The following is a 27613-nucleotide window of genomic DNA, read 5'->3' as shown; positions in this document are numbered from 1 at the left end:
TTTTTTTTTAAATTGTCTTTTCTTTGGGGTCCATACCTTTACACACGGCATGAAAAATTTATCCAAGAGTCTTATTATATATTTATCATATCATTATACATCACCACCTAGAGGGGGTGATTTACGTTCACATTTTAGCCTCCAGAGAACTCTTAAATTATTCCAGCTCGAGTTTGGTTAGACTACTCATTCATGAACATGTGATTCAGAAACAGATTATGTCTAACACCTTTGTGCACTGCTCAATAAAAGGCCTCAATATATAAACCAGCTATTTTACACTACAGGATTCCTAACTGATCACTGTACTAAGTTTACCCATTTCTATGTTTGTACCAGAGTAAGGCCATGAAAGTGGAGAACTGAAGACTAGAGAGCAATCTTCTTTACAAAGTACTAAAAATTAAAACCCAGTGGAGGGAACAGACAAAGGCTTCTAAGCAAAGGTGTTCTTTGCAAACAACTCGCACTTCAGATCACTCACTACACCAAATACACGATACAGGATATTTATCCATAAAGAATAATGCATAAGATATCTACAGAAAGCTCATTCCTGGAGAAGATTCCTAATTATTGTGAGATGTATACATGGGTAATATTTAAGGAATAATGTATTTCTATTGAAAATATGCTTTATGGACTTTGAATTAAATTAGTCACCAGGGGATAAAGTGTCTTGGTGATGGCTCATTTGGGGTATCACCCTGCCCTGTTTAGCCAGCGATGCAATGCAAGGCTCAATTGTTTAGTCTTGCACAACACTAAAACTTTCAATCAGAGACGACTGCAAACAATCAAGACCATTTTAAGATAAACAAAAAGGAATTATAAAACAAGACAAGGGTTCACCCTGTTTGTGAATAGAATCAAAAGGCTGTTTTCTGTGTAGCGCAGAGGAAGGAGAAACACTCAATGCATTCACTGAGAAACCCTTTGTAGAGCAGGGGTGTTTTCATTAATGTTTGGATCCCGGTTCTTGGGAAACCAGAAGTGTCTGAATAATTTTTTTTGGGGGGGTGGGGAGGGCAGGGAAGAAGGAGAGAGGAAAAGGACGTACTTTGAGATAGGAAAGGTAACTTTATAAATAAGGATAGAACCAGGTTTACTTTGTGATTTTTATTGTAGCCATTTGTATCCACCACAGTCTTGTTTCTACTCAAATCTTTATTCTCTTAGTAAAAGAAGAGGAGGTTTATTTATGAATGTTCACAAGTGCTGTGTAGTTTATAGGAGTGGTGACTTAAGGCAAAACTGGTAACCTGTACCTTTGGGTGCAGAGGATCTGGGATTTCTGCAAGCAGCCAGTGTCAGTGGCTGGGTATTACAGGGAAGCAATTCAAAGGGACTCAGGAATTGGTGTGTACCTATTGTTAACCTGCAAGGCAAACATAGGGCTTGCATAGCCCAGAGGAGTGTGCTTGAGTGACTGAAAGGCTGGTTGAGTGCCACCAGCCACAGGCAAGACTCCCTCTCACTGAGGTCAGGGGGGTAACAAGGTGACAGTCCATGAGAAACTTCCACAAACTCACCTGAGAAATGTATTTTTTCCATAGTGGCTCATCCTCACTGATATCAAACTCATTCCATCCATGGAACGTCCGCCTATGACAAACTTCACAGTTTTTTAAGCCATTCTGAAGATCAGCCTATTCGAACATGGAGAGAATGTGCAATTACTGACTCCACACACAGCACATACTGGTGATAAGGAAATTAAAAAATTGGTGGGTTACAAGCAGCAGCAAAAAAGTTAAGCTCTTCAGATTACACAGGGATGGCATATTACAAAACAGCCCAAAAACACTATAGTACAGGATGCTGCTCCACATCCATAACAGATTATACCTCTTCTTTGCAAAACCCCCTCATCTCACCCAGATAGATTGCCAAAATGTATTCAGCATTCAGGCTCTTGAGGATTAGGTCAGGGGCTTAGTGACTCAGCTTGTCAACAATTTGAGAGTGATCATATTCTGAAAGTACTGGGCCCTTACTGGCCAAAAATTCCATCCATTTCATATTAACCAAGAGAGCATGTGCACCTCTGGGATCAAAGCAGCAGCAAAAGACCATGTACCCTGAAAGTTGACCCAAGATTTACAGACAAAAGCCTGGTCAGAGTTAGCACCCTGAATAAGGAATTATGAGATTGCTTCAGCCTCATACTGTTTTCCCAGTCCTCCTTCCTCCTCCTTTTCTTCAACGCTTAGCCAAATAGTCAGTCATAGCAATCGTTTGCCATTCAGCTCGGTCCGTTCCTGCACAACCACAAAGGCTTGACAGCCTGAGAGGCCAACATCGGAACACACTTGATGAACCCATGTAATAGGGAGGGGTCTGCCTCTGTGCTGCCTCCACCCCTCGGTTGTTGGAATTTTATCCTGGATGTTACAAGACACCCAGAGAACAGCGTTCACTGGGATGTCTTGTGGCATCCTTGTGACATGTCTGAAAAGCATAAGGCTTTGGCCTCTTATAGTCTGTAGGCTCAAGCGACCCATAACCATCTGTGTTACAGATAAGTCATTTCACTTTACCCCCAATATACAAATGACGACATTGTCTGGAAAGTCTCCAGCTTTGTCCGGTCTGGGCAGTGTAGTGTCTATGTTTCACAGCTGTACAACAGTATGAGAAGGATACAGCTCGAATAAATCCTGAACTTAGTTGTTATACTAAGATAATGTTGATTCCATATCTGTTGTAAATGGCCCATGGCAGATGCTGCGATGATAATCCGATGGAGAATCTCCATGTGAGAATTGGAGCAGCTGTTAAGTATAGAACCCAGACAGCAAAATCTAAAAACTGATTATCCAGTTTTGTTGTTCAAAAGAGAGATTGGAGTCGCGTGTGGATCTCGTCCTAAATTTTTGTAGTTTTGTCTTTGACCATGAAACACTGAGACCAATCTTAGCTGATGCCTCCTCCATATGCTGGAATGCCTCACGAAACCTGTCGGGGCTCTGTAGTCAGCGTAGTCAAGGTCTATGAGCGAGAGATCACCAATCTCAATGCCTATGGACCTCGTGAAATGCTACATTATGAAATCCATTGCCCAATAAAAGTGTGCAGGGACCAAAATGCAACTTTGCCTAAACACCAGATACTGATTTAAAAGGCGCTGACATCCAGTTCCCCAGATGAACACAGGCACTGATTCTATTATACAGCTCTCTAATCAAGTCCAGCAGAGTGGTAGGGACATCTATGCCCTTTAAGGTCTTCTGTAACGTGACACTGTCTACTGATTCAAATTCAGCCCTTAAGATCAACATATGCTGCATGCAGGGATTTCCCTGAACCCGCGATGCATCTCTGACAACAAGCAAACATCTCTGACAAATGGCATCTAATGTGGACCTGATCCTCAAAAAACCTGACTGTTGGATGACACTGCTGATGTAGCAAAGGCTCCAGGTGTGCCAGCAAAACATGTTGGAACATCTTCCCTGCAAGGGAGAGCAAGGTGATCAGCCTGTAGCTCTTACATTCACTGCATGGTCCCTTGCCCTTATACAGTGAGATCACAATACCCTCCTTCCAGTCGGCTGGCAGGGTTCCAGTTCTTCACACCAGAAGAAAGATGTCCAGAAGGATTCTGCTACAGGATCAATAGCACATTTTAGCAGCTCTGAGGGGATGCCATCAGCACTGGCTGCGCGTCCATTTTTCAGTTTAGAGATGGCATACTTTACTTCATCCAGTGTTGGTGCATCGGTACAAATGTCTGGATCCAGAACCGCAGTGACTGCCAGATCATCCAGCTCTGAACAAGTGTCAGGTGGAGGATGGTTCAAGACACTGTGATAATGTTCCACCCATCCTGAGGGCTGCTAAAGTGTTAAGGATATTTGGGGGATAGGTGAAGGAAAAAAAGTAGTGCAGAAAATATGGTGTTTCACAAAAAAGCCAACCTTTTCTGTCGATACAGAGCCAACATTCATGGCCTTACAGAGCTTGCACAACTCAGAACACTTTAAAGTTGAACAAGTCCTCAACATACACTGGATTCTTAAATTATTCAAAAAACTTGATCAATTTAACACAATGGCTATTAGATGTCAAACTAAACTGTAATGTAGTCAAGTTGCTACAAAATATTATTTCAAGAGCATGTGTACAAATAGACATTTTGCCAAGGCTTCCCAGGAGGAGGAAGAGGAGGAGGAGAAAAACATTTCTTGGTAGAATACCAAAAAAGTGAGGTCTCACAAGAAACTGGCACTTCCAAAGCAAAATATTTGCCTTTTTAAACTAAGAGTCAAATTTATAATCTTATTCACATATAATTGCAGATTTAAGTCACCGCCAAACCTGACTGATAGATATCTGCTTCAAGAATAATGTCTACGAAATAATTTTAATAAAACTATTTAAGAAAAGTCAAAGGAAAAATATTTTTTTAAAGCCTTTAACATCTAATTAAGTTAGAAAGCCTAGTCTTAGCAGTTTGTAAGGAGAACAGAGCAATTCTGTTTATTTTTTTAAATATTCTCAAAGGCAGTGATAAAAGGTACCTGCCTTTTCTTTCATGGGACATGATTTTTAGATGGCAGAGTACTTTAATTATGAATTTTAGAAAAATATTTAAGCTACTGTATGAGACACTTGCTCATAATTTCTATTTTATTTTGAAATGGTGCTTGAAATTTTAATGAAAGGTTTCTCAAAACAGAGTTTCAACTGTCAATTTAAAAAAAAAAATCAGGCTTGCATTCAAAATAGCTAATACACCTCTACTCCACTATAAACACGGTCGTGGGGAGCCAAAAATCCCTACCGTGTTATAGCTGAAACCCATTACATCAGGGTAGGGGCAAGCAGGGCTCTGGTGGTGATTTAAAGAGCTCCGGGCTCCAGCCGCTGCGGGGAGCCCCAGGCCCTTTAAATCATTGGTGGAGCCCCACTGTCACAGCCCCAGGGTAGGGGTGGCAGGGCTCCAGCAGTGATTTAATGGGCCTGGGGCTCCCCACAGCAGCCAGAGCTCCAGGCCCTTTAAAGCGCCGCCAGAGCCCTGCTACTACCACGTTATATTCAAATCCGTGTTATATCAAGTCACATTCTAGAGGGGTAGAGGTGTAGCTGAAATCAAGCTGAAAGCCAACATTTATATCTATTTGCGTAAGAGTGTATACAGAATCTTAAGTAGCCTCCTAAATAGTTGCTACTATAGCAGTATTGTAGTAAGTAAACAGTTAAAACAAGACTTACTTGAAGAATGCTTGCGACTTCACTTACAGGCAATTCACTTGCTTTTTTTGAAGTCAGTACGGGAATCATTGTCTCATTGTCACCATTAGGTATTTGTTGAAAACCTGCAACCTAAGATATAAAAAACACAACTGTTAATATTGTTTCAATAATTACACTCCAGGGTGATCAAATCTGGCTAGCTTCATGATATACTAATCTCTCCATTTCAACAGTCAGTACAGCACTCGCTTTCACTTAAGTGAGGCATCCAGTAACTATACAATATTGTACTATAAAAATGCAACTCAAACAAAATAGTTGTATTAACTTTGAGAAAGCACATTCAAAAATCAGAGCTTAATGCAGTGACAGTGCAATATAAAAGACTAAGTAAGTGACTGTCAGGAAATGTCATTAACAAATAAGTGGTAATGTTCCACGGAGTAGATCCTAAATATTACATGCATGTATAATCCTTTAGCTCACTAATTTTAATGGTTGAGCAAAACAACAGTAATTTTGACAACTCCTTGATGGATTTCACTTCATGCTATTTCTCCATGTTTATTTCCCCCACACACACACAGTTCCTCACACCTTGTCAACCTCTTTTCTCTCCTACTGGTAATAGCTCACCTTAACTGATCACTCTCATTAGAGTGTGTATGGTAACACCCATTGTTTTATGGTGTGTGTGTGTGGAGAGCTCTTCCTACTGTATTTTCCACTGCATGCATTTAATGAAGTGGGCTGTAGCCCACGAAAGCTTATGATCAAATAAATTTGTTAGACTCTAAAGTGCCACAAGTACTCCTGTTCTTTTTGTGGATACAGACTAACAGGGCTGCTACTCTGAAACTCCAAGCTCTATGTCCCCTACTGGCTAATTCATGAAGCGTATAGCAATATGTTGTCTGCTCTTTAAAGCAGGGTATGGAGAAAATTTAAAAAGGTTTTGTAAAACAAACCAAGAAGAACAGTTATAAGATGCAAAAAGCCTATATGAGCCAGTATTATAATCAATCAGAGTCAGATGTGGTAAGAGTCTCATGTTGTTATAATTCATAAACTGTGCAGAGCAGTAAGATGTTTAACATTGTGAGATATCAGTAGTGTGCATCAGTATTGTACTGAAGATTCTTCTCTGCTGGCAAGGATATTTAATGGAATTGCAGAAAAGTTAAATGATCTATTAAGGACTGAAAGCATTTCCAGCCACCCTCCCACCTCCCCTTATCCCCCCCCCCCCCCACCAAAAAAAAAAAAAGCAGTTTCTTCTTCTCAAGTTAAGAATTAAGGTCTTAGTTGGAAACCACTTAAAATTGCTAATGCCAGTTTAGCCATTTCAAGAAATTCAAGATCACAAATTATGCATTTGCAAATGTGTGCCTTTATAAGTGTATATAATACACACAACACCTAGATCCCTTTATGTATAGGAAGTAGCCTTTCTATACAGTTACAGCTGACAGTTGCCTAGAGCATATATTTGAACTTATGGAAACATCTTCACCTCTCCCTTCCACCCAGAGAAGAGATCCCACAGTGACATCTTCATTTCCCCTCACATCTGCTCTGTGCCAGCAACAGTGTTGCCAGGGAGCAATCCTCAACACACTGTCCATAGCACCAAAGTCAACTCTGTATCCATTACTCCCCATCAGCATTGCCCTTAAAGCATTTCTAAGTCCCAATAAGCATCTATGAAGTGACTGTCTCTTCCCCACCTGCCAAATGAGGACACTTGTTCACAGGCATCTTTCTACCAACAGCAACCTTGTCTCAATGGTGATCCCTCTAGGCAGCAGGTTACAGAGACACTATACCTCTCTAGTGGATTAATTTAAAAATCTCTCCTCTACAGGGTGAGGTTTGATTTGCAGTTGTCCTCCTGGAAATGGCAGTAATATCTTTATCAGCACCACCTTCTCTGCAGGAATGCAGACTAAGTCTTCTATCAACAAGATGGAGGCAGAAAAAAAAAAAGTCACAAGAAGAGCTAGACCCTCATGGAATCCATGACTTTCACAGGTAGCATTACAAAGCTACTTTTACTTTCTGCAAAGAAGATTAGGATGATCTTGGATTTATGATGTGCCATCAAGTGCATAAGTGATTAATTAAAAGGATACCATTGCCAAAAACAATAAGAAGTCAACTGGATTGGAATTTTCATTTCCCCTAGGCCTTCTCCACTACCCCAAGTCAGGGTGCCCATAGAGATCTCTAAAGCAATGAAAACTTTCCTTGGCCCAGTTAGTACCAGCAGACCTTCCCCTCCCCCAAGCAGCTTCCGAAGTCATTTGCCATCTACTCCCCAACCTTCTCAGCTTCCCCCAACGTTCCATATCTTGAGTCCTACTCCCAATCCAAAACATACCTTCCTGCAGGCTTTTTAAAACCAACAGGAGCTGCTGCAGATTTTAAGTCTTTACTAAAGTGGTAAAGTGATGGCCACAGACATGCCTATTCTGACAGCAAGCTGAACATTCTCAGTTGGGTTCAAAAAAAGTTCTTCATTTTCAACTGATGGATTAATCATTTTCAACACCTGGATAATCTGAGTGGCTCTGTTTCTCTGAACACTACACTTTGGCATATTGTCCATCAATGCGTAGAGCTGCATAATGTGCAAGGTGAGCCTAGCTAGGACTACTACCAAGCATTGTTTCAGACTCTGTATGAAGAGGGTAGATCAAAAGAAAGTCTCATACAGGAATAGCAAACTCTTGTATAGATGCTCATCTGTCACACTGAGGATTTTGTTGGCTCCTGCGATTTGGAAAGAAAATCTATTCTGGGCCTTCCTTGGGAGCTTCTGTTCTAGATTCCCACCCCTTCCCATGCTAGAGGAACAGTCCCTTCTAGAATAACCTTGGTGTTGGTACAGATTCCTATGCTACATTTGATAATGAAGGTTGATGCCTCCCTTCATTTTCATGCTCAAAGCAAGGATCATACTGCTAGATAACGAGCCACTTGCTTTTTATCAAGTAGCTTTTCCCTAGAAGGATAGGAAATACTTGGTTTGAATGGCTTCAGTCAAGACTTTGAGGTTTCTATGTAGTCTCCTCATTTGTATGGGATCTTTTGGAAGGAAGTCTCCTTCTGAAGGTATGACTGCATCTCAGTAGTGGAGCAGCAGCTGCACCCACCTTCAGATTTAGCAATCTCCCAACTTAGTTGTCTTTAATGTAACATTTTAATTTAACATTTGGTTTTAACCAGACATACCCATTTGGATCTTATGTCCACAAAGCCTTATACATAGGAAAAATCCTGATTCTAAAAATGCTCGAACAACTACTTTCCCTTCCTGAAAGGAACTGCATTCTCTCTTCTGGGGAGAGAGAGAGAGGAAACTGAAAGCCTTAACACTGACTATTTTAGCAGAGACTAAGTAACACTCAGGGCTTTACTAAATCAAGAGCCATTTTAACATAGAAAGGGAATTGATTTCTCACTCACCCCAGGAAATCCCATTATGGCATAGCTGAGTCCTTATGTGCCTCTGTTCCGAGCACAGGCTGCATTAAGTGCTCCTTAACAGGGTCCCCAGGCTGACACCTACAATTCTCACTCCATAGATACCCGAGACAAGGCTCCTCTGCACACACAAACACGTTGCCATTTGGGGGAGCAGAGAAAAGAATAATAAGCCTGATATAGAGTACTGTGAGGGAGTCACAGTGAGGAGAGAAGCCCCACTAAACACTCCTTCAGTTTGGAAATCCAAGGAGAAAGGGTTCAAACCTTGATTTTTATATCACTTGCTCATTAACAGTGTAAGCTGGGGGCAGGGGTCCACATACTTCCTATTTTATGTAGGTCCAGCACACTGTGTACATCAGGGGCTTTTCACATCCCCACCCCTTGCGTGCCACCCATTCATTGCTCTCCTTTTTATGGACTCCCTGCAACTCTCCCAATCTCCCCCATCCAGGGTTCTGTGCAATCCCCATTCCTTCCCTCCTCCCATATCACAATCCCCCATTCTCCCATACCAGCAGTCCTGCATACACCAACCATGGCAGTAGCTCTGTGTGTCCTCCATTGTCTTCTTCCCCCATGAGGGTTTCCCAAACTCCTACTGCCAGTGGTTCTGTGTAACCCCACTTAACCCACATCAAGACCTTTGTGTGCACCCCTATTCTCCCTTTCCCATATAGGGTCCCCCTGGCAAGGGACCTGTGTGAGCCCACAGAGTCCTAGGGAAAAGAACATCTTCCTCTGTCTGATGGCTCTCCTTTGCCCCATGGCTGGAGCTCTGTGTGCCCACGTCACCCATATCAGGATCCCCAATCTCTTCCCCACCAAGGGTTTGTGTGCCCCATTTCTCCCCCCATACTAAGGGATAGATTACACTAGAGAGCGGTGAAGATGCACTAAGCTGATGGAGAGCTCTCCCATCAGTGTAACAACTCTGCCTCAGAGGCAGTAGTTATATGTGGGGAGAGGCCATTGTATACACCGGCACTTAAGTCAGTACAACTTAAGCTGCTCAGGTATATGGATTATTCACACTCCTGAGCAATATAAGTTAACACATTTCTGTATAAGTGCAGATAAGCCCTTGGGGACATGTGCATGCCCCCATTTCCTCAGACTTCCCTCTTCTTCCACCACCACCCTTCCTTCTATCTGGGATTCATTCAGGGTGTGGATATGTTAAAATCTATTGGAAGGATAAATTAGATGAAATGCAGTATCCTGGAAACTGTTAATGGATGCCATCAACCAGTTGTTCGATCTATAGACAATTACAGAGGTGCTTGAGGCTGTAAGACATTCACAAGCTCTGCCAATTTCTTATTAAGGGAATGCTTGTGTCTTTTGAGGACACAAAGCTTCTAGAGTTTCCAAGCATCACCCAAGTATGCAGAGTGAGAGAGCATAGTGCCCAGCTCAAAACTCATGTCCTGGCAAACAGGGGTCAGACTTGCAGCAGCAGGACACAGCTTGCCCTCAGGCTCTTGAAAACCTGCTCTTGGACTTGGCTTGATGTTTACAGAGCTTCTCTGTTGCTGTGGAGAGATATAGAGGGCTTGCTAGAGTGATACCACACTGGAGGAATGAGAGGGTTAGAACCTTAATGCTCTAATGAGTGCTCAGTTGAGGAGAGGGACAGTGCAGCTAGAAGTTGAAAATGTTGAAGTTAAAAATACAAAAGTGATTGAGAGAAACTGAATTGCCAATTTGTTCCACCACAGGAGGCAGAAACTCTGGTGCCTGAAGTGCAAGGCTTAGTCCTGGAGGACCAAGCAAAGCTGTTCCACCTCTGAGTTCCACAGGTCAGACATATTACATGTTAATTACAAATGAGAAGAGAGGCTGTGCAGTAGCAAGCTTAAATCTGGTATTTCCTAACTTTTGAACGCTTGACCTTGCAACCTCAGCTTTAAGTGTTTTTGTATGTAAAGCTATCCATTACTTCAGCTCTGAGTAGGTTTGTACAGAAATCAATCCTCTGTTTAAAATACCAGATGATCTCAGTACACTGGGTGCATTACGCTGGAGCTTTGTTAGGTTACTTACTTATAGGCATTACCAGCAAAGCACTTCATTAGGTACTCGGACATTTAAGTTAAATCATATACTTAAGTCACTGAGTGGGAGCCTTATATAATGTTTATCGGTGTAGCATTTTCAAGACCCAGGCCGGTTTACATTAGAAAATTAAGTTGGCATAACTGCTGCTCAGGGACATGAAAAATCCACCTCCAAGTGGCATATTTACACCAACTTAAGTTACCAAGTAGACAGCACTAAGTCAATGGAATAATTTTTCCATCCATCTAGCTACCACCTCTCAGGGAAATGGATTACCAACACCAGTTTGTAACTCCCCCCACTGACACTGTGCTGTAGTGAATTTAAGTGTAGATACACCCTCAGGTTGAATCACTATGAAACCAGACCCATCTCACATTGCTACTAGGCAGTTTCTCTGTGATTAAGTATTTCCCTCCAGCAGCTAAAGAGCTTTAGCTTGTTTGTGGCACATTAATATTCTTCTGTGCCAGACAATGATAGTGTCCTAACATTAGAAAAATGAAAAGGCACTTCATTCAGACCTACAAGAGATGTGTCTGCCAAGATGAAAGCTAAGTGCCTTCCTAGCACAAACTCTAAAGGAACAAAATTTTGATCCAAGCACAACCAAATATACATTTGAAAAAAACTGCCTCAGACAAATAAGAGGGAAGGAATTGTTTTAAACTTCCATGCATGACAGAAAGATGAGTAAAGAGGGCTTCATGGAGATCAAGAGTTAAATATAAAAATTCTAAAAGCCTATTTCCAAAGGAGAGTCATTCTGTGCGGGGGGGGGGGGGGGGGGGGGTTATTTTATTAAGACTAGTTTTGTTATCCGGCATGTTGTGGGAATTGGGGATGCTAGTTAGTCAAAAATTCCGGTTAATTAAGGCCTGGTCTACACTAGTCTTATTTTGGAATTAGAGTTAATTCGGGGGAAAAAAAATGACTGTCCACATGACCAAACAAGTTTTTTCCATTTAAAGGGCTCTTTAATCCGATTTCTGCACTCCACCTGGGCAAGTGGAGCAGCACTTAAATTGAGATCGCAATCCCAGGTTAAAGGTATTGTGGACACAATTCAATGTTATTGGCCTCCAGGAGCTATTCCAGAATGCTCCCTTGTGATCGCTCTGGACAACACAACTCCGATACACTAGCCAGGTGGACAGGAAAAGCCCTGGGAACTTTTGAATTTCATTTTCTGTTTGGTCACCATCAGCACAGGTGACCATCAGCACAGTCCACCATCACAGGAGATCATGCAGTCGCAGATTTGCAGACAAGCTCCAGCATGGTCCAAACGGGAGGTGCTGGATCTCATTGCATGTTGGAGAGACAAGTCTTACGGCAGAACTACCAGGGATTATAATCAGCAGAGAATTTAGCAAAAAGAGTAGGGAATTAAGAGGAGGCATGGGCAAAAAAGTCTCCCAATAACATTACTTTGTTATTTTAAAAGATAAGTTATGTAGTTACATGTAGCTGTAGACCCCAGAGTGAAACCACGGGTCCACTTAAGTTAATGGCAAAAAAAATTTCAATACAGACAATTTCACACCAAATCAGAAGTCTGTGTGCTGTTCAGAACAAAGGAATCTTGCCCCTCTAGAGAATTTATTCCATTAATGTCAAGATTTAGTCAAATACCCTCTTTCAAGCACTCACCAGCCTGCTATGAGGGAAACAACTGCTGGATCCCATGTGTTTTAATCCTCCAGAATCTGAACAGAATGCAGGTATTGCCCATCTTGGGGTTCTTAGGCATACTCGCAGGGTACAGATCCTCTATCTAGCCCCCTTTTCTGAGAGCTGAGACTTCATGCTCTAACTGCCCAGTCCCTGGAACTAGTATTGACCTCCTGAGACAACCCTATTTCTTAAGGCACCCTCTCTCAGCACTCCACCTGAAAACAAGAGCATCTGGTTTAGTTTACCTTTTCAGGGACATGACAGGTGTAGCACATAACATATACAAGAAGCCTATGCAAAATCTAAGACACTATTGCTTAGATTGCAAGAAATGCAGACATCTGTACAAAAAGATAAATCCTACATGCATCTCCCAGCCTCAGTTTCATTACCACTCTGGAGCATTATTTTGGCATGGGTTTTTTGGGGGGAGGAGTGGGGGGCGGGGGAGGGCAGGGGGATGTTCAGGAACTTTCTGCTACAGTTCATGGCTTGACTTCTGACTCCAACCTCTCCCTCACAAACTTTAGGTAGGCTTGCTTTCTCTCACCTTGATTGGTTCCCACAGCTAAAAGCACCTCTCCCCCCACTACAGAAGCATATGCCTCTCTCTGCCTGCCCAAAACTTCTTGTGCGAGTCCCTAGAATTTATATGCCCTATCACCACCATCCAATTTCCTTGTCATGTTTTTGCAGGGGAGGGTGGAGTGGGGTGGGTTCCACTACTCTAAAATGAGAAAACTGGTTCTCCTGACTTCAGGCAACCTCTTCAGCTTACCCATTATACAGTAATTTAGGGACAATGGAGAACAGTTACCTTTTCTAGCAGGGAAGTGCTGTAACTCCTGGCACCCATGGTGGATTTACACAGAGAAATTCAATGGTATAGCAATTTTCAGAGTAACAACTCAGTAACATCAATGACAATAAGCTGTACAGACCAATTAGAACTTCACAATCTAGCATCACAGACCTACATAAAGAGTCTTCTACTTCCCTAGTCAGAGATAAAAGAATCAGAAACGCAAGTCAAGACTCCACATCTGTTTAAAAGTACATAGTATTAAACAAGACTAATTTTGGTTAGTTTGCTTATCACAACTTATTTGGGAACAAAAAGGATTGACAGTCAGGACTGAACAATAGCCAATGATGTGCTGGATTTTACAAGATACAGCATGTATAGTTTTTCTTAAATTGCAGGGAAGAATCTGTAAGATCCCAGCTTTGTCTCTACGTGGTTTAATTTACTGTTAGTTTCATTCAACATTACGTTTTATTTCGCAAACTAAAAGGTTATTTTTCCTAGTTGCATCCTCAAATTTCCCATTACTACATAAATTTAAAAAGTTAAAATTATGGACCATAGCAGACATGCAAGTGAACATGAACTCCCAGTGCAATACTATGGCAAAAAAGGCTAATGTGATTCTGGAATGTCTAAACAGGGGAGCAGTGAGTAGGACATTTGTATCATATAGGTGATTTTTACCATTGCACGTGGCATTGAGGATACAAATACCGTATATAGTTCTGGTGTCCACATTTTAAAAAAGGATGTTGAAAAACTGGAAGCTACAGAAAAGAGTAAAAATGATTCAAGCTTTAGAGAAAATGCCTTACTGAAAGCAACTTACAGGCCTGGATCTGTCTATGAAAGACTGAGAGATGGCTTGATTACAATGCAAGTACTTTCTGTACAGATATGGTAGTTTCCTGCAGTATCCTCAGAAAACCTTGTTTCTAATATCCTGGGACAGACAGCTCCAACTACACTGCATATATACATCCAGTTCACACAAGTTCTGGCAAGAGACTCTACAATTACTAGATATATTGGCAATTTTAATCCTATATTTAAAATAATTAAACTTCTTAATTTGTGTTGCTGTTGTTATAAGGGCATGCAGTGATAGAACTAGTGTCTTGGGTACATGCTTTGTTCAGAGTTCTCTGGACACCAGCCAATAGCAGGCATTTGCATGCCATCCATCAACTAGTAGCCCTGACAGTCATAAGTCCCTCATGTTATTTGTAAATCAATAAAGATGCTAAAAAATTCTCCACCATCCATTCCCCAACCAAGAATACAAATAGGATGAGAGCATAATCTGTTGTAACTACACACAACCTCAAAAGAGCAAGACCAGATGAGAGGTTTTCATCTAGCATCCAACTTTAGAAGATCCACGTTCTTGAAGTCTACAAAAAGTTCAAAGGATGTCTACCATACCAAAGGTGCATTGCATATACTGGAGACAGATTTCCTGGAGAAGTCCAAAATCAAGGTGACAGGGTGGATTTGATTAAATCATTTAAATCACTAATCAGGAAGACTCGATTTAATCATGGATTTCTACATAAAAAGTGCATTTTGGTTGGTTGTTATAACCTTAATACACATTCTTCACAACTCAGAGAAAGATGTAGGTTTCATTCTTAGAAGGTATATGCTGTACATTTTTAAGCGATTTCTTCTGAAAACTTTTCAGATTAGTTTTACATCTATATCAAAAAATGAATGATTGATTGGTTATTTCAGTCGAAGGTAATCAAAGCAGACATTTATGAAGTCTTTGGAAGTGAACTGTCTCCAATTCAACAGGTTAATTGTCAGTATTTGGAGGATTTCCTGCTATGCTGTATTACGGCTTGTTTAAACTGGCAATTTACAGCGCTGCAACTTCCTCGCTCAGGGGCGTGAAATAAAACCACTCTGAAAGCAGCAAGCCACACTTCCAGCACTGGTAGCTATGCCCCTTGTAGAACTGGGATTTTTAGAGAGCTCTTCCCCGTGCTGCACCGCAACCACACTGGCCACATTAAAGCACTACCACAGCAGCGCTTTAGCGTTGCTAGTGCAGACTACTCCTTAGGAGGTGAAAGTCACTAGAAAGACATTTAAATTGCTGTTTTAGTTAAATAAAACAATGTTATGTAGTCTGGATCCCCTCCCCCCCACAGCAAACATGTATTTTAACAAAACAAGCATATGAATTTTGGAATTTAGTTAAACATTCAAGTTTTTTAAAATCAAGTTTGTTTTTGTTAAAATTGTTAAACTAAAATAGTTAATGAAATATTTAAAAAATTACATTGACTGTTTGTTAGCCAGGTCAACATGAGAAACTTCAAATATTGGCTTCTGCAGCTAACTCAGTCATCTTCACCTTCATTTTCCTGTTTTTCTTTTCCAGATTATAAACAAGCAAGCTTTCCTGCTTTTTCAGGTTCCAAACAATCTCTCAGCTCGGAATGAATTAGTTCAAAGGAATTCGTCCACACCAGCAGAAAAAGCTACTGCTGTTAAAAGTGAGATTATCACTTCAACAGTCTCTGAAACCAGCTGTTCAAGTGAATTCCACCAGTTCACTCGTGTGACTTTCTTTAAAAGATCAGCAAACATGTATTTCTTGAATGGCTCTTATTCCCAAACTGGGTCTCTTATGTCCTGCTGTCATTATAGGTTTTCCCTTGTAGTGAGAATGGTATGGTAGATCTCAAATCAATGAAGGCTACACTCAGAAAGATCTCAAGACTTCTGGAACATGCTGCTCAAACAGTTTCACTTTTGTTTCTACTAACTGTCCCTCCCTTCTCACATTTGTCTCCAGACTTCTCCTTGTCCAGATCTATTCTGCCTCCAACAATCTTCTATTAATTGAACTTTTTGAAACGGTACTTTTAGGGAGGTAAGGGATTGACTGAGTACACAAATTTGCAGAGGGACAATAGGGTTGAGGCCTTATTTCTCATCTCTATATTTTATTTATTTAAAAACAAACATTTTTGCTGTTAACAAGCATGCTCTCTCGAGAGACAAATCCACAGTTTGAGAACTACAAAATTATGCATCTCTGATGGCATCTGATAGACTGAGCACTAAGTCCCATTGGGTAGATAGAAAGATTAACCTAAATAATCTATACAGAAGCTCCTAGAACCCCATAAGATTGAGTTCCAATAGTTCATGGATTAGGGACCCATTTACAAATTTCTTTAAACATAATATATTGTCTCGTACTATAGAATTAGAATTTATAATCCCCATTCCATGAGTAGATCTTTGAGCTACAATATATCTTAATTAAAAGACTCTTCAGTTTGGATTTTTTTTTTTATAAAGCGCTTTGAGGAAAAACCCATTTAAATAAAAATAAATAGGATTTTTTTGATTTTGTAAAAAAAAATAATTGATTTTTTTTGTCTACCCTGCAAAGTGAGAGGGGGGAAAAAACATATCCTGAAGCAGAACATGAGCATGCAAGGACATTCTTATAAAAGAGTGGAAAAGTTGTGCTCTCGGTTCAAAAACAGATTCTCTAGTATAGGTAAGACAAATCACTGAAAATCCACAAAACATTATTCCCTGGGTTCTGAATTATGTGGCTACTTTGCAAATCTCCTGAATGCTGGCACACACTCCTCAAGGAAAGCAAACATCTCCCAAATAAAGATGCCTTAATACAAATATGGAGTCACAGACATATTAAAGAATAAGTGACAGATACATTTAAACTGAACCTCATCCTCCATATCTGTTCTGAGTGCCTTCATGTGTGGAATACAGATGAATCTTCTGAAGATTTTAAAACATATTCAAAGTCATTGTCTAAAGTCTTTCGGCACACAGGAAAGTCTACTATGGTACCTTTAAGGCGTGCTCTTCAAGGTTGAAAGTTGGCACCAGAGCAGCTGAGAATGCACTGAGGGGCTCACTAAAAGGCTTTACTCGTTGCCAGTATACCTAAGCACAGAATGAACGACAAAGACAGCCATGGTTCTTTCCCATTGTCTGTCATTTTGGGGTTTTAGAGAAGCAACATGTGGGACAACCAAGCTACTACTCAAACACACTGAAAGACAAAGACAGGAGATAAGAACAAGAAACACTGCACTAAGTACTTGTTGAAAGATCTGGAAAATGTCAAATATTCTGCCAGAAACCAAGATTGAGACAATGTTGAGAGCAGAGGTGACATTTTGGGGACAGAACGTTGATGATAGAAGAGTGAAGGTGATGGTACTTTTCCACTAGACTGTCAGTGGTATGTGTCTGTGGCTAGTTACAATTCACTTAGGACATTTTGGAAGTACGGGGGATTAAAATATGTTTTAGTCAGTTCTCTTGAATCACTGGAAGCTAGTTATCACTTGCTGTGAAGTGACCTTTGGAGGAGATGATCAGACCAGGAAAGAAGAATATTTTGTGGCCCCCAATAGTCTCTTCCTACACCACACACTTTATAAAGCCGCAATTTGAGTTTCTCAGATGAAAGGTGCTACTGTAAGTGCAAACATTAAGCCTCTACATTCCAATGATTATACACGTTTTACAAGTGTGTACGCTTGAACTGCAGTACATAAAACTGTATTAGAACTAGACAGCTTGCAAACAGAAATGAGTTTATATATTACCATGTGTGCAATTTAGTTTAACCTAGAGGATTAACTGAAGAAAAAAAATATTGTTAATGTAAAACTGAAATGGCTTGCAAAACAATAAATGGTCTTCTACTACTGTGGTAACTAGAAAGTAGGTAGTCGTTATTAACTCATGCTCCATGAGCTAGTATTTCTAAGCCATCAGCTGTACCCTTAATAACCACACAGCTCCAATTACTTTTAATATATACTAAAAACAACATACGATATATACTCATTCATAAGCTGACCCCCCTAAGGTGGTTAGGTAAAAATAGCAAAAACTGTATGACTCTTTCATAAGCCGAAGTTTGCCAACCCCTGCTATATTTTAAAAGCTGGCATCACAAGAAACTCAAAAGTTTTGCTAGAATTATTTTAATGTAATCTAACCAAAAACCTGTTATAACAACTGAATATGTATTCACCTTCAAAATTAGTCAATATTTAAAGATCAGCAACTTCCCACAGCTCCCATTGGCTGAGAACGGCAAAGCACGGGCACAGGGCACTGAGGGGCTCCATGCCAGCAGACGCTCCAGGTAAACAAAATGACAATGTATTAGATATTCAATTCAATGATTCCAGAGAGTTTAAAATAATCAAATTTTGGTATAGATCCGTTTATACACTGACCCCTGCTCTTTGATGCATCACTTTTTTACCAAAAATATTCGGCTTATGAACGAGAATATACAGTACTCAAGCAACATTTTATTACAGCTTACAATGCCTAGGAATAATTTTCAGGACACTGAACTCTGACATTCTTTGAACATTAGTTTGCTGCAAAATTAGCCTACTTATGGTAACAAGTTTTCCTGCAGATATTGAGCTAAAAAAGTTAGTGTATTCAGTACAGGTTTCTGAGAGTTGAATAATGAATAAAGGAAGAGCAGTAAATTTCCCTTTTAATATGGTTTACAAAACAGGTCATAAGTGAGTTAAATATGGATTTCCCCTCCCCAAGTTTATGTCTTCATTACTGAAGCTTTTCTTTTCTTCAAGGACACATCTACACACACATTGCTGCAGCTGTACCGATGCAGCAGTCTGGTGAAGATGGTCTATGCCAATGCAAGAGAGCTCTCCTATTGGAATAATAAAACTACCTCCACAAACAGAAGATGCTGTGTCAGCGAGAGACGCTCTCCCACCAACATAGCCCTGTGCATACGAGTGCTTACATTGGTTTAACTTATGTCACTCAGGGAGGTTGCTTATTCACAACCCTTAGCAACAAAACTTATGCTGACAAACTGTAGTGTAGACATAGCCCAAGATACCCACAATGGTCTTTCTAGGCCACCCAATCCACAATTACTAGGTGTGTTTCCTCCCCCCCGCCACTTTATATTCACATGATGTGATCATGTCACCATCTCTGAATTCCTCTACCAGCTCACTCTGTCCTACTGAAAATGAAAGTCTATCTTCAGCTTCAAGTGCCTGCAGCATTCCATTCTGGTCTACATGTATAATTTTAGCTTGTGTTCTTCCCCACAACTCATCAGGGTCATATTTACAAATCACCTCCACCTTCTTCTATTTCACCACTTCTGTTTTTTTAACAATTGCTTCCTGCTATGCACAAAATGCCTCTCATATCCTGGTATACCAAGCAACCACTCTCACTACAACCTCTATGTTGTCTTGTAGTATACAGACTAAGACAAACTTCATAGTTTTTGCTATAATTTCTGTAATTTGTTGACATGGCTATCATTAAATTTAAACTGTGATTAGTGAACCAGTTAAATTAGGAATCTTGTAGCAGTGCAGATAGAGTGGCAGACCAATTATATTTCCATGCTATATCCTTAGTCTGCTGTATTTCAATCCTATTTTACTCCTAGGGGAATTCTGCACCACTGTGCAACACAGAATTTTGCAGACACCATAGAGCTGAGATCTAGGTGTGGGGGGTGCAGCTGAGCTCTGGGCAGGGAGGGAAGGGGGTAGAAAAACAATCTGGGTTATCATACAGGTTTACGGAATGCTTGCATAAGTCGGGGAACATCTGTATCACTTGTCAGCATGACTGATCCCAAATAGAGATTATAGTTTGACCTCAGAACAGGATGAAGAGGGTCAGCTTGGGTAACTGAACAATAACCCTAGGTTCCTTTCTTCTTTCTTAGCATTTAGTTGTATATGCAGATTTCGACACCAGGCCTATGTCTGCCAAAAAGGGTGTTACAATTTGTTGCAGAATGGTGAAAAATTATGCGAATAAAGTTAAAGACTACAGAGATGAACTAGAATGGTTAGTTTTACAGAAACCTGCATTCCTTTCTCTCTAGTTTAGCAACAATCCAGAGTGTTAGCACATTCAGATTAGTTTGGTCAAAATCTTATAACAAGATAGATGGCAAAAAAAAAAAATTAAGTTGGTAAAAGCGCATCTGTATCCAAGGGCAGGTACAAGAAAGTGGATAAGCCTTACTAGTTCATCGGCTTGTGTTGTTCTACATGTGGAATTGCAAGCTTTTGATTTTGAACAGCATATGATTAAGGAATAAGTATTTGCTTATGAAGTGAATCTTGTATTACATTCTATGCTCCATGATTAACTTTTGGGGGGGAGCGGCAGAGGGGAGTTTTCCTCACCTCCCTGATTGGGGTTGGAAGTGTTTTTCTTGAGCTGGATAAAAAGTGTATCAGATTAGTGTTCCTTATCCTCCAACTAACCGGGAAACACCTGGAGCTTCATCTCAAGCCTCAGCTTAAACATTCCCAGTTTGTCAACCTCAATACAAGAGATGGAGGCACAAGCAAGGTCCTGGGACAACACTGGTGGGAATCCCAGCTTCTGGGAACACTGCATTTCTCATTCACTTTGACCCCATTAGGGAATTAAAAATGGGGAAATTTATTTAATGTTGTCTTCCCGGAAGCATACCTGTATGTTAATACATCATTGCTTACCAAAACTGAATTTGCAGAGGGTAATGTCAATTAGAAGAACAATGTTTTCACTTTCAAGGTGAACCATTTAAACTCACTGCTCTGACTAATAAAACCCACTCTCAAGACCCAAAGTAGTAGTGTTTCAGAGCAAGACCTTCTTAAACGAATTTAATATCCTTTTTCCAAAATGTAAAACTAATGTTTTAGTTCTAACTGCAATCTTTACTCACATTTCTCTCCTAGAAATGATATTAAGTGCTACTTCAGATGGGATAACTAGAAGAGCTGCTAAAATGAAAGCTCCTAGTATCTAGCTGTAAAAAAAGTGTTGACCAGGATAGGAAAGGAAGATGAGCTCACCCAGCACAAGGAAGAGTGGGAGGGAAAGGGACAGAGACTAGCAGATGTGCAAACAAGAAAATAGATGCTTATTAACAGAACTACTTGTCAAACTTCTGGAAGAGATAATTCATAGACTGAAAAGTGAAAGGAAGAACAGGAACAGGACAGGTAACATTTTCAATATTTTATTTTCTCTGTATATTGTCCCATGTCCATAAATACCATGGCTTACTCAATTACTTCAATCCCTGAACACTTGCTTCTCCATTCATATTTCACAACATAGATGTTAAGTGACCTGCACTTACAAAGAATTAGTTTTTAAATTAAACTGATATTATAAAATATCACTTAGAACAAACAACACATATCTTTCTGAATCAGACTTCCTTTTATCTCAGGTATCTTACTCATTTCCCCTGCCTGCACCTCAGTTTCTGTCACTAATCTTAAGGCAGATGAGATAAGCGTAGCATCATCCATACTATAATACCAACATCTACCTCTTATATAGCGCTTGACAAAGCCACGAATATCAAGACTGTCCCTAGAAAAATCAGGAAATCTGGTCATCGGAATTTCAAAGCACTACACTGTTTTTTAAAGCATCTGTTCTCACAAAGAAAGACTGTACTGCATTAGTTACTGGTTCAGTAACAATTGCTTATGAGATATCTTGGAGGCAAGAACAAAACAGGTTTGGCATTTCTTAAATTAATTCAGAAAATAAATCAGAGCTGATGGCAGACAAAGTGTGTATTAACATAGCAAGTGTTAGCTATCTAAATTTAACAGAGTTGAAGCTGTTCATCTTTTAAGATGCCTCCTTTTTTCCAGAAGTTACTTCCACTTTAAAATGTAGTTTTATCATTAAGCTTACATGCTTTACTAATTTATTCCTATATTCTCCTCACTGTGAACTGATTAAGAAATCCTCTTCTCATGCAACTCATGTTTAGAAAAGTTAGAATAATAGAATATCAGGATTGGAAGGGACCTCAGGAGGTCATCTAGTCCAATCCCCTGCTCAAAGCAGGGCCAATCCCCAGACAGATTTTTGCCTCAGATCCCTCAAGGACTGAACTCACAACCCTGGGTTTAGCAGGCCAATGCTCAAACCACTGAGCTATCCCTCCCCCCACGACCTTTCCTAAAGTTCCCTCCAGTGACTAATTCTGGAACGGTGGGACCCACAACAAGGCAACGATCAATTCCCCTTCAATAGCCATTCCCACCTCCCCAAGTCTTGTGTCTCAGTGGTGGTAATGGGTAGGAGAAGGGATAATTGGGACTTCTGCTAAGATATACACTTGATTAACTCTGTCCATCAGTGTCAAGTTTCCTCCCCAGACTTACTCAGGAAGGTGGGGCTACTCCCCCAGCCCTGTCAGGAGAGGGAACAGGGAAACTCCCTACGCCCAGTGGAGGGATCATGCCAGGAGCAAGGAGGGAGCCTGCCCTGCTCAGCAGGCTCGACCAGGGGCCCGTCAGGTGTTGGGGGCACAGGCTGAGGCTGGCCCCAGGTCAAACTCTACAGTGTAATAGAGATACAAAAATTATAAGCCTTATTTTTGTTATCAATTTCTAGCATACAGGATTCAGGCTGGATAAACACTTTATGCTTACCTGCATTCAACTGATAATGTTATTTTCATCTTTTTTACACTCAGTCTCCAATAGTCTCAATTTTTAAACAAGTTAGGTATTTCTTTACAATAAAAGTATGTTTGAAATGCAGATTACTGAAGAAAATCAATGCAACAAGCTAACTAGGGTTCCAAATGGGTAGTCTATGTCCTACTATGAGGTGTTCTCTAGCATACATTCCCTGCTGTTCCACATTAATGCTCTTCAATTAGAGTACAGTACTCCTTTAGAAGGCTCAATAAGAGTGTTAAATTCCATATAAGAAACTCATTAACAATATCAGAGTGGCAAAGTAGAACTCTCAGTTCTCAAAGTAATGAACTAAAAGATAATTTTTTTTTTTAGGACTTTGTACAGGCTAAAATCTACAAGTGGCTCAAGTGCCACTGCAAATTTCTAACAGGTTTCAGAGTAGCAGCAATGCCCCTCTGCCATGTACTTTGGCCAAACTAGACAGACAGTCTCTACACAAAAGAATAAACGGACACAAATCTGACATCAGGAATCATAACATGCAAAAACCAGTAGGAGAACACTTCAGCCTCTCTGGCCATTCAGTAACAGATTTAAAGGTGCCAATTTTGCAACAGAAAAGCTTCAAAAACAGACTCCAAGGAGAAACTGCTGAACTTGAATTGATATGCAAACTAGATACTATCAATTTAGGCTTAAATAGAGACTGGGAATGGCTGAGCCATTACACACATTGAATCTATTTCCCCCATGTTAAGTATCCTCACAACTTCTTGTCAAACTGTCTTAAATGGGCTAAGTTTTTTTCTCCTGCTGACAACAGTTCATCTTAATTAGCCTCAAGAGTTGGTTGGGCAACTCCCACCTTTTCATGTTCTCTGTATGTATACATCTCCTCACTATATGTTCTATTCTATGCAGCCAATGAAGTGGGCTGTAGCCCACGAAAGCTTATGCTCAAATAAATTTGTTAGGCCATGTCTACATCTAAAATTTTGCAGCGCTGGTTGTTACAGCTGTATTAGTACAGCTGTATAGGGCCAGCGCTGCAGAGTGGCCACACTTACAGCAACCAGCGCTGCAAGTGGTGTTAGATGTGGCCACACTGCAGCGCTGTTGGGCGGCTTCAAGGGGGGTTCCGGGAACGCGAGAGCAAACCGGGAAAGGCGACCAGCTTCGCCGCGGTTTGCTCTCGCGTTCCCGGAGCCACCCAGCAAACCGCAGGGAAGGAGACCTGCTTGCTCGGGGTTCCGGGAACGAGAGAGCAAACCGGGGAAGGAGACCAGCTTCGCCGCGGTTTGCTCTCGCGTTCCCGGAGCCACCCAGCAAACCGCAGGGAAGGAGACCTGCTTGCTTGGGGTTCCGGGAACGAGAGAGCAAACCGGGGAAGGAGACCAGCTTGATTACCAGAGGCTTCCTCCTTCCACGGAGGTCAAGAAAAGCGCTGGTAAGTGTCTACATTGGATTACCAGCGCTGGATCACCAGCGCTGGATCCTCTACACCCGAGACAAAACGGGAGTACGGCCAGCGCTGCAAACAGGGAGTTGCAGCGCTGGTGATGCCCTGCAGATGTGTACACCTCCTAAGTTGCAGCGCTGTAACCCCCTCACCAGCGCTGCAACTTTCTGATGTAGACAAGCCCTTAGTCTCTAAGGTGCCACAAGTACTGATGTTCTTTTTGCAAATTTCTGTGGTTCTACAATCACCATCTTGTTTTCAAAATAATTTCTCCCGTTGCTGCCTGAAAGACCAACACAACCAAGAGAAACTAACTACACACAGTTCAGACAAAATGGGGAAGAACAGCACTGTCAATTTAGAGACTTAAAAAAAAGTCTATCCTAACAGTCTCATAAATCCATTCCATCGTGAGTAGAATTCATTTTGATTTTGGAGTTAGCACTATTTTCTTAGCTTTAAATAGAAGTTTCTCCAGAAACACAACCTGCAGAAGTCAGAAGAAAAAAAGAAGATTTAAGTTCAGCAGAAGCTGAAGGAAACTCCAAGGCCATAAATATACCTATCCAAAACGTGCAGAGGATCCAGAGGTCACTGACAAGTTTTGACAGACTGACTTTATCATGAACTATAACAGGGATTCTCAGCCCAGGGTGGGGAGGTGTCCGTGTTTCAGGAACCACAACCATGCTGCTCTAAGGCAGTGGTTTTCAAACTGTGGGTCACAACCCAGTACTGGTTGTGGTGGCTCTGGCCAGCACTGCAGACCACGCTGTTAAAAGCCCCATCAGCAGTGCTGCTGGGCTAAGGCAGGCTAGTTCCTACCTATTCCAACACCGCACTGCATCCCAGAAGTGGCCAACAGCAGGTCCAGCTCCTAGGCAGGGGGCCATGGGGCTTTGCATGCTGCCCTCGCCCTGAGCTGCAGCTCCGCACTCCCATCGACTAATTCCCTGTCAATGGGAGCTGGGGGATGGAGGGGCAGTGCCTGCAAGCAAGAGCCAAGTGGAGCTGCTTGCACGCCTCCTCCTAGTTGCTGGACCTGCTGTGAGTCATTTCTGGGGCACAGCACAGTCCCCAGTGCCAGGACAGGCGGGAAACCTGTCTCTGTATCTCAGCTGCACCACTGACTGGGAGCCACCAGAGGTAAGTCCATGCCCCAACCCAATCTCCTGCCTAAGCCCTGAGCCCTTTCAAACCTGGAGCCTCCTCCTGCACCCCAAGCCCCTCATCCCTGGCCCCACCCCCAAGTCTGCACCCCCAGTCCAGAGCCCTAATTCCCTCCCAACTCTCTGCCCCAGCTCAAAGCCCCCCCTCACACTCTGAACCCCTCATTCCCATCCCCACCCTGCAGCCCTCACCCCAACCCCTCATCCCCAGATCGGTTAGGTCATGGGCATCCACAGTTTTCTTCAACTGGATCACCAGAAAGAAAAAAAAAGCTGAAAACCACTGCTTTAGAGATTCTCAGATGGGCCTACTATGCAGTAGCATAGCTAGCGGGGTTCAGAGGAAGCAGCCGCTTCCCCTCAGAAAGTTTTAAAAAAGCAGCGCCTGCCAGGCCAGCGCTGTCAGCAGCACAACCAGAGGAGCCAAAGGGGTAGTGAGGGGCCAGAGGAGCGAGGGCTCAGTGCAGCCTCAACATCACCACAGTCACTTTCTGTGGCGGCAGCTCAGGGCTCAGCAGCTAAGCACTCTCCGCCCCTTGCTAATACGGAGGGCGGAAAGAGGCGAAAGGGCCCCTGTGCCTTTAAGGCCGCCTGGCTGGCGAGCCCCGTGTGGAGCGCACTGAGCCCCGGGAGCAGGCCGGGGACAGGCAGTGGCACAGGACGGAAGGTGAGTGGTGGGGGTCTGGTGTCTTGCACTGGGGGGGTCTGGGAAAAAGGGCTCCCTGAGGCCAGGCCTGCAGGTCAGGGGCGCAGGCTGTGCTGTCTGGACAGGGGACCCTGGAGTGGGGGGGGGGACCCTGCGGGTGGGGCCAGGAGGCACAGTCCGGTAGGGGACACTTGCAGAGTGCGCTGGGCAGAAGAGACTCTCCCAGGGATGGGGGGGGGGGTATCCGCACTCCCGGGAAGCGCACAGGAGTCCTGAGCCAGCCCCATAGTTAATCTGGGGGGTGGGGATGGGAGGAGTCGGGGCCTGTGGCCAGAGAAGGAGCCAAGGGAGGGAGCCTTTTATTTTTGCTGCCCCTACACTTAAAACCTGGCTACGGCACTGCTACTATGTAGTAATGTGCATGGGGGGTTCAAACTATAGGAAAGGTTGGGGCGGGGTAGTCACTGGACTATGATAGCTATTAGTAATTTATTACTGGAACACCTAGATATCCTACCTAAAAGGAAGTGGCATGGTAACAAAGCAGCCTGTTTCTAGATCGACAAATTATTATGTATGATGTTTCAAGATACTACGAATGCGAGATTCCTCAGTGATGCATTTTCATAATCATCAGAACACCATAACATCTGTTACTCAATTAGGAAAAAAACAGAGTTGAAAGTCTACTCTAATGACTTATTCACAATACGCAGAGGAAACCTGTTTTAACTCCATAAAACAGAACTACAATTATGCAATTTAAAGAAAAAAAGGACCTCTACCCCGATATAACGCTGTCCTTGGGAGCCAAAAAATCTTACCGCATTATAAGTGAAATCACATTATATTGAACTTGCTTTGATCCACTGGAGTGCACAGCCGCCAACCCCCCCCCCCCCCCCCCCCCGAGCGCTGCTTTACCACGCTATAGCCGAATTTGTGTTATATCGGGTCACATTATATCAGGGTAGAGGTGTATTTCCAATTTTCAATATTAGTTCTCTCTGAGGAACTGGCAATCCAAATAACCACCAATGAAAGAATTCACTAGTTTTAGGACACCTGTTTAATTCATTATTTTCAAAGCAACTAAGTGTGCATTTTCCAGTGTCAATAAGACCACAGAGATCTATTTACTGTTATGACATTCTAGAGGAGAATTTATTTCACTATATTTTGCAGAGAATGAACAAAACAAAAAGCTTGCACCACAATTATGTTCAACAGATGTTGCCACAAAGATGATAGCTCTATGATGTATAAGGTACGATTGCAGAATAAGATGCAGCAACTCATAAAACCCTCAGCTACCAGATGAACATGTCAAAGCAGTACTGTAAACCTAGATTGGTGTACAAACAGCTGTAAGACCTACGACCACCAAATCACAAGCAAACCCCCTCCACCTCTACCCTCTCTAGGGTCCAATGAAGTCAATGACTCTGATGAGAGTTTTACCTTCATTTTCCATCGAAACTGCAACTTGGGTTCTTAGTTACAAAGACTTTAGCAACAGCAGCACTGGAGCTGGCACAGAGAAGAGGGAGCCGCCCCAGATCCCAGGCAGTTACACAGCTCCCATTGCCCCCACCTGCAGCAACATCTGCAAGAAAA

The 27613-nt window shown here is 42.0% G+C and overlaps 1 protein-coding gene across 1 annotated transcript in view; it reads right to left on the bottom strand.

Moving 5' to 3' along the window:
* ATP2C1 (ATPase secretory pathway Ca2+ transporting 1) overlaps positions 1–27613 on the bottom strand; it is an 86216-nt gene that overhangs the window by 58087 nt on the left and 516 nt on the right. Inside the window, 3 exon segments of the mRNA XM_030551090.1 lie at positions 1533–1649; positions 5218–5328; positions 27458–27602. Of these exon segments, the coding sequence (XP_030406950.1) occupies positions 1533–1649; positions 5218–5328; positions 27458–27463 (234 nt within the window). The 5' untranslated portion in view covers positions 27464–27602.

The sequence above is a fragment of the Gopherus evgoodei genome, chromosome 2 (genome assembly GCF_007399415.2).
Source record: "Gopherus evgoodei ecotype Sinaloan lineage chromosome 2, rGopEvg1_v1.p, whole genome shotgun sequence".
NCBI classification, from domain to species: Eukaryota; Metazoa; Chordata; order Testudines; family Testudinidae; genus Gopherus; species Gopherus evgoodei.
This window is presented reverse-complemented; position numbering and strand designations above follow the sequence as displayed.